The 8,210-nt window shown below is 40.7% G+C and overlaps 1 protein-coding gene across 1 annotated transcript; it reads right to left on the bottom strand.

Annotated features, from left to right (window-relative positions):
* Positions 1–1,293: 1,293 nt before the first annotated feature.
* On the bottom strand, positions 1,294–7,297 carry LOC104949441 (alanine--tRNA ligase, cytoplasmic-like; the record flags this gene model as incomplete). Its single annotated transcript, XM_010775800.1, has 7 exons — positions 7,146–7,297; positions 6,858–7,046; positions 6,373–6,518; positions 4,184–4,375; positions 3,508–3,652; positions 2,214–2,268; positions 1,294–1,544 (listed from the first exon to the last, which is right to left on the bottom strand). Coding segments are annotated over exons 1-7 (1,122 nt in total), but the record flags the coding sequence as incomplete, so codon positions are not given.
* Between the last annotated feature and the right edge of the window lie 913 nt (positions 7,298–8,210).

Below are 8,210 nucleotides of genomic sequence, written 5' to 3'. Positions count from 1 at the left end.
ATAGCTGGGGATTATGAGTAGTGTAGTGTCTTCTGCCATCCTAAACTCCTCGAGGCCTACGTCTGTTTCCGGTTATTTTTATTTTGAAATTCAGTTCCTGACGGACGTAAAAAAATCACGAGATTATGGAAATAAACCAATAAATAAAAACAAGGATAATTATGTGTTATTGTTGAGTAAATAAAAGTGTGTTATTTTGAAAAGAATAACAAATTAGAAGGAAAAAAAGATACCGATTTCAGTATCCTGAGGCTCTCAGCCCCATTTATTTTCCTCACAGACGGCAACAAAAGTCAGAAATTATACGATTTAAAATAAAAGCAATAATTGTGGCTTGATATTGAGTAAGAACATGTTTTTATGAACCACACAGCTTCCGGTATTCCTATAACACGTAATGCCGTGAGACTACCAATATAAATACATTGCTTTTAAAATCGTGCTGTGCAACACGAAAAAAATGGGAAAATCGTGTTGGTGAACACGAATCAATAGATTAAAAATCGTGTTGGTGAACACGAAATGCCATGAGACTGGGTTGGATGACATCACCATGCTTTTATAACACAAGGCCTCAAACTCAATGTGTTTTGGAACAATAACTTTCTTTAAATTACAAAAAAGCAGGTGACTTTAGATGCAACTTGAATAATTCATACAGTAAAGTCATGTCAATACATGCATGTATTAACAACCATTTACAGTAAATAATTAAATTACAAATATTAAACAACCACTGTGAAAACACAGCTCATTAATGTGCGTGAAGTACTAAACATGTTTTATTGGTTGATTTGAATTTAAATATAAATCAAACCAAAAACACCTTTACTAGCTGTCGGTGAACCCCTGAAACAATCACCATATCCAAAATCCTCCACAAGCTATTAAGAGGAATCCAGTGCAGGATCTTGAAACTTGTGTGATCAAATGTTCTCTTCCCAGGCAACAATCAGCAGCATGAATACATCAGTCCCACAAAGAGGAAGGTTTCTAACTGACTGGGACAGCAGGCTCCTTTCTTTGGATATTTTTTAAGTGCTAAAGGTTGTGTTGCAAGTATTGCTCTGGAATAAAAGAAGGAAAGACAAATACTTGCTGCGATTACCCTGTAGCAGCTAAGACACATTTTAAGTGTAGAGACCTATGAGAAATGCTATGTTGATAGGAATGCCTGTGACAGCTGATCGCAGGTGGAGCACTACTTTGCAAGATTTTCAGTATAAGTGGAACAAATATTGAATTTAATACAGGTGCACTCAACAGATGGGGTGAAGACAAACTACAACGTACCTGGTAGGGGGTGGTGCTATTGGGTAGGTCCACACTAGCGATGAGCCAGCTGTCAGAGGCTTGGTTGGCAGTCCACATCCGGTAGTCAAAGTTATCCCCATCTGGTCTGAGGAAGAGCTGCAGGGACCCCCCACCGGTGATCTGGTACACCAGCCTCACACAGCTCCAGTACTGATGGTCCAGAACTGGACTGACCAGGACCGCCTGCTGCTGCTCCTTCAGGAGGGCGGAGTCCACGGTGATCACATGACCTGTGACCACAACACCAACATACATTACATTTAGCTGAGGCTTTTATTCAAAGTGAATTCCAGAGGAGTCAACCATGAAGACACATTAGCTCCTGAAAACACTGAAACGTTGATTTAATTAAATGCATTAGATTTCACATAAGTGTATTAGGTTAGTTGAAATATTAGGTTGAACTCAATATAATTGCTTTCAACTAACCTGATACAGTTACCCGAAATGTGTTGACAATACATTTAATTAAAGTCAACATTTCAGGGTTTTTTAGCGTATGGATAAGCCAAAAAAAAGTACTACTGAATCTCCTTCATAGTAAGTCCAAACTGTCTTATTGGTACGTACAGAAGTGAGATATTTCTTTTATTGGCCAAGTTGCAGTTGCAATTTGCTGTTCTGATGTAAATGGGGAGCTTGTTCCTTAAAAAAAGGACCCAGCTGTATGTGGTGGGGCACCAACATGCAAAAACTATTATAGTATGGAGCCTATATATTATATTTATATATATCGTTCTTCACTGTATCGTGTACTCTCTAGTTTAAGGCCACCCTAGAACCCTTCATCAAATGTTCTCAACTAAAACGTTTACTTACTGGGACCTTTTTTGTCGGGAGCATCCAACAGGGCACTTTAACTGCCGTTCAGTTTTTTTCCCAAACAATGTGGCACCAACAAATCAGCTTGGCAGACTTGTTGTTGGATTCAAAACCCTGATTGCAAAGTTGTTGCTATGGGAATTATAATATGTATAAAATGAAATATGAACTCAAACTGAATGGACAAGTATCCTAAAGGCATATAGATGTAGATATTTACACAGGAAGCATTGGAAGACATGGAGGGAGTTTAAGGCAGTGCTGTAATAGTCAGGATGAAACCTGGAGCTTCAGAGTGCAACATTGCAGACCATTCAGCTTTGGATATGTGTTTTTGTTGTTGGCTATATTTAAAATGAAAAGAGACAATAATGTATTTCCTGAAGCAAATAGTTGTGAACGGAACAAGAAAAAGCATTTCTATCTCCCCTTTATCTAACAGCTGAGAGTATTTGCACCCATTTGCACATGTTTGAGTGAGCATTGAGGCAATTTAGTGAACATAAACAGAGTTTATGGAGAGCTGGCTAAAGTGCCATCACTTCTAAATGTGGTGGGGAGGGGAGACGGGGGATTAACGGTTGTATCTGTGATCCCTTATTTGGTCAAATGAAGAGAATCCTCCTGGCAGAAGAAGTCTTTGAGCAGAGAGATACCCAGTAGCCGACAAATGTAGCAATGCATGCAGGAAATACATGGCTGAAGGCTAAAGGAACTTACTACTTAGAATGATAAACATCATGAGACACAATGCAGGTTGACAGTTTAGGAATAATGCTTTACTGAGGTTTTTTTTACATTTTTCTTTTACATTTTTTTTGTTCTTCTTGTGTGTTAGTCATCCACACCCATCAGAAGTGCTGTGCTCCACATGTACCAGACTACTATTTTGAAAAACTAGTCGACTAGTAAATATTGGTAGTTGTGAAACCCCTAGGTGATAGACAGATTGATCCAATCACCTGCCAAGTATATTTGAAAGTGCCTGCCCTTTCCAAATGGCTTCCAATGGAGCTTTCCTAGATGGTTTGGGTCAGATTAGTAATCCTCCATCACATGTTTTACATCTATTACAGGGTGAATCTTAAACTGAAGCTTGACATTAAAGCAACCCAACGGAAGTTTCATGTAAGTTTAGCTCTTTCACTCGTAGCTCGGGCTGCGGGGGTGCTAGAGACGGGACCATGTTGATACGACCTTCCTAGGTGGAGATATGGCCGCATCTTACTATAAACTTCCGTTGGGTCGCTTAAAAAAAAATACCGCAAATCGAATCGCAATCGCAATATTTGTCAGAACAATCGCAATTACATTATTTCCCCAAATTGTGCAGCCCTATTCAGTTACACATATCTGGGGCCCATTTAGTACCTTCTGAATGGCTTCAAAGTATGGGACAAAGAGGTCCGTGTCGTAGTTGGACATCTTGTTCTGCAGCACAGAAACCAGGCGCTCCAGGCCCATCCCGGTGTCGATGCTCTTCTTCGGCAGGGGCTTCAGCTCGGTCTCTGACTCTCTTAGCAAGGTCGGAAGAGAAACAATCATTACAAACACAGACTCACTGATCAGTATGGACTTTGGAAGAAGAAGCATAATATTGTGGTAGAGCACACAGGCTTTTCTTTGAGTATCTAACAATTTTGTTTAGTTCAATTACATTTTGGATTATTTTGGATACAAGCGATTACTGTCTATTTTATTGGCTTTACACAGCCAAGTAATCAGATTTCCTCAGCAGAAACGTTCTGATGTCATTTATTTGGACAGCAATAACACATAGCAACAACTGTAGAGGTGTGCAGAAATATTTGATTCAGTAGCTGCACAGCATACTGTCCAAAGCAGATGACAATAAAAAGGCGTGTCCAAATTCCAAAAGCACCTAACCTTGGTTAATGGTTAGGTTTATGTTTAGCTTGTGATCAGTTCAATGATCTTTATATAACTCACTGAACTGGTTACAAGCCTTGTAAAGCCACACAGAGCAATGATGTGCTAGTGTGAAGGTGTAAACAGCCACAGAGGTGTGTGTGAGTGTGTGTGTTACCTGTTGAACTGGATGAACACCAGGTTCCAGATTTCCAGGACGTTGGGATCGTCCATGTTCACCAGGTGAGAGGCGTCCCTCCCCCCGATGCGGTCGTAGTGCATCTCGCTGCAGGGGCCGCAGGGGCCCGTGTCTCCCATCTCCCAGAAGTTATCCTTCATACTGCCGGGCAGGATGCGAGCCTCCTCCATCCTGAGAGAGAAAACAGAGAGCAGAGAGGGAGGATTTCATGAACCTCACTGTTTAAGTTCAAACTAAGATAATTAGGAAATATTTGCAAAGTGTAAAAGCCACCCCTCTTTCACCCTGTCTTTTTTATCCTGCCGGTGCTTTTTCTGTGGTTGAACCATTGAATAGTCATGCATGATACTTATAGGAAGAGAACATATATTAGCGATACAAAGATATGTATTTACCTCAGTTATGTGCACTAGTTTTATTTCAGCTCATTGCGAGTGTTAGATATTTTTTAATTTACTGTCCCTATTTCTCTCCTCTCCATTACCAATGTTATCACAGCCACAAATAAAATCATTTAAAACTAAAATCAGCCTATAACAATCCATCAGCACCCTGGGGCAATATTCAAATTGTGTCCTTCCAAAATAAAGAAATTGAAAGAAACAAAGCAAAGCCACTGCGTGAAATCATCTTTGAGTGGTTATATATCATAGACTTGACGAGCAATGCGTATCATCATCATAGGAAGTATAATGGGTAAGGTAAGAAACATTTTTATCCTAAAGATCTGCATAATTACCATAATTTTCGGACTATAAGCCGCGCCTTTTTTCCCATTTTTCGACGCTGCGGCTTATATAACGGTGCGGCTAATCTATGGATTTTTACAGCTAACTAGGGGACCTCCTAAATCTATGGATTTTACAGGTTACAGTCCACCACTTTTAACTCTATGGGCTCTATGGCCGGTCCGCGCCCCCCACCTTTAAGCGGCGGGCTCCAGCAGGAAAAGCTGGAGGCCGGAAAAGAGTGAGACAGGTAGCGCACAAAAGTAAAAGTGGAACCGAGAGTGGTACGAGAGACAGAACGAGAGCAAGACAGACAGACGTTACGAGAGCGAGACAGTTTGTCCCCGTACCACTGGTTGAAAACCGCCGCTGTAGATCACTGCCGGTACGTGCGCTGGGAGCGCACCGTTTAAGTTTGAAAGTTGAAAAGTTTGTGTGTCTGAAACGCTATGTGATACAGTACAGTTTACACAGCACAGTCCATGTTCTNGTTTAGTGTTGAAAGTTGGAAAAGTTTGTTGTGTCTGAAAGCGCTATGTGATACAGTACAGTGTTACCACAGCACAGTCCATTGGTTCTGTAGCTACTATTTCACTAAATGGTGACACGTTGAATACGCGTTATGCAAATATGCAACTTGTTTGTTGAAATGTTAATAAATGGGAGCTTCCTCAAACAGCCATCTCTTTCCCGACAATCCCCTCTGTGCACGAACCCTTACATATGGTAATTAAACATGTTGAATTTGGTGGGATATTAAAAGAATCAATGGTGAGATATGATTTGAAACAGGGAGGAGGAGAAATGGAGAGAGAGACAATATTTTAGGCGTTTGTTGTTGGCATTGAGGAGGTTTGTTGGGACTGGGGGAGGAGAGGAAAAACAGTTCCCCTAGGACAAATCACACAGCATCATGCAATAGCATTAAACAGAAGCAGATAAACGGAGCATTTTTGCAACATTCATGCAGAGATACAAAACAGGATCTGTAAAATAAACGGTAGTGTATTGTAGGAGAGAAATTAAGCATTACATGTGATAATGAGGATAACAAATAAGTAATGATTAAAAGAGGATACTAGGGCTGCTCAATTAATCGTATTTTAATCACAATTACGATTATGGCTTGCAACGATTACGAAAACAACGTAATCTAAATAAAACAATTATTTTTAAAATTAATTATTATTACTTTTTTATTTTTTTTTATTGGTTATTCAGTTGAATTATACTTAAAGTTCAGTATAATGAACTGTTAAAAACGTACTGTTCAAAAAAGATTTCTCCAATAAATTGATATTTTCAAAGTAAATAGATAATCGTTTTTAATAACCGTGATATCTATTTTTTACCCAAATAATCGAGATTATGATTTTTGCCATAATCGAGCAGCCCTAGAGGATACCCAAAATCAAACAACTTCACAAATACATGTCTCACCCTAGGTCGATCCAGATCTGTTTGCACTCCAGGTCGGGCTCCAGGCCTGCTGCAGCGTCCCCCCCGAAGTAGGTGACATACAGACGTTCAATTGGAATACCAAACTCCTTGGTCAGAAGCTCCAATGCCATCTTACAGGCCAGGTGCTGCAGGGAAGATACAGGGAGAAAACAAGACAGAAGCGTTAGAGGACTCCACATGAAACATCTTTGCCAAATAGGTGCAGGAAAAGGGGGGTGGAGCAAAATGATTAAGGTAAGCTAATCACTTTATCTAAATGTCAAAATGAAGGGCACTGCAGTAGATTAAGTTGCAAGTAGGGCCGAAACCAACAAGTCTGCCAGTCAATATGAGCTTATTACAGATATAATGGGGCAAGACATTTCAGTACAGAAACTAAACGGTAAATTGTCACACAGATCTTTTGATCAATTGGCCTCCAAAATCTGTCGTTGTGATGGTATGAAGGTATGACAGCGTAGTACCTTAAAGTAGTCCCCAAAAGACCAGGACCCCAGCATCTCGAAGAAGGTATGATGGTAGACATCTTTACCCACATCGTCCAAGTCGTTGTGTTTACCTCCTGCGCGGATACACTTCTGGGTGTTGGCGGCACGACGTAGCTTGGCCATAGGGTGGGAGGGATCGATGGTGTTGAGGAAGATTGGCTTGTACTAAAAAGAAGGGGTACAAAAAATGTAAAAGAGTGAAGAGGTATAATAGAGACACCATGAAGTGAAGTGGAGTGATGGGGAGAAGTATGGGTAGTATACCTGGTTCATGCCTGCATTGGCGAAGAGCAGCGTGGGGTCGTCCAGAGGGATGACGGAGGACGAGTGGACATACGTGTGCTCATAGCCGCGGAAGAAGTCGATGAACTTCTCGCGGATTTGAGCTGCATTCAAAGTAGAGTCCATTCTGAATCAGCTGTCTAAACATAAAAAAGACAATCAGTAGAGTTATCATCAAGCATGTTCAAAAGGCACTCCCAGGGGTCGCAGCAACATGTTTACTTGAGCTCCATCTCCAATTAAATCTTTCTGGCTCCCTGAACGTGTTCTAGTGACACCATGACATTTTGTATGGAGATTTCTAGTACAGCTTACAGCAGGACAGTAACTGGTCTAACCTGCCGACAGCAGGTGGGCTTATTTATAAGGTTACATAAAATGGTTTGTTTTACTAAGTAATGATTATTTTAAGCCATTATTGTAATTATAATTTTTTCACAGAACAATAACTGATTCACTGATAGAAGACGTTGGCTCTAATGGCCCACCCATTTTGGAATGATGCAACTCCTTAGTTGCATCATGCATTGTCCGCATGTTGGTGTTGATGTGGCTGCTCTTTCTAAAAGTCAGTTGAAGGAAAATCCTTCCATCTCAATTGAAACCGAAAAGCTCAAAAGGCCTGCAGAAAGCACTTATCCCAAGGGCAGTTTCTCTCTGCACTTTAGCCGTGTGTGAGTGTGACAAGTTTGCACTGGCTAAATCCAATCTGTTGGTTATATGTTGTCTGCAGACCACAGACCAGGGAGGTTAAAGACCTGTCCAACCAGTCACGCCCAACAACAGCTGTTTTTGTTGTTCTCATCATTTGTGGAGAACCCTGTTGAACTCCTCCGCTGTTATGTTGTCGAAAACTAACTGTAGTTGAGTTTATTTATTTTCTTGGGAAATGTGCGATCCTTACACAAGGGATATACCAAGGTTAACAGCAACACAACACAACAGCTAGTCTCACTTTTAGTTTAATAAATATTTAATTTCACAGTGAGTTAGATGGCTCTGGTTTTAGGGCAACGACAACAGTTAGACCACCTTAGCCCTTGCGGC

The sequence above is a fragment of the Notothenia coriiceps genome, unplaced genomic scaffold (genome assembly GCF_000735185.1).
Source record: "Notothenia coriiceps isolate Sejong01 unplaced genomic scaffold, NC01 NC01_scaffold00016207, whole genome shotgun sequence".
Lineage (NCBI taxonomy): Eukaryota > Metazoa > Chordata > Actinopteri > Perciformes > Nototheniidae > Notothenia > Notothenia coriiceps.
Note: the sequence above shows the minus strand (reverse complement) of the source record. Positions and strands in the feature narration are given on the sequence as shown.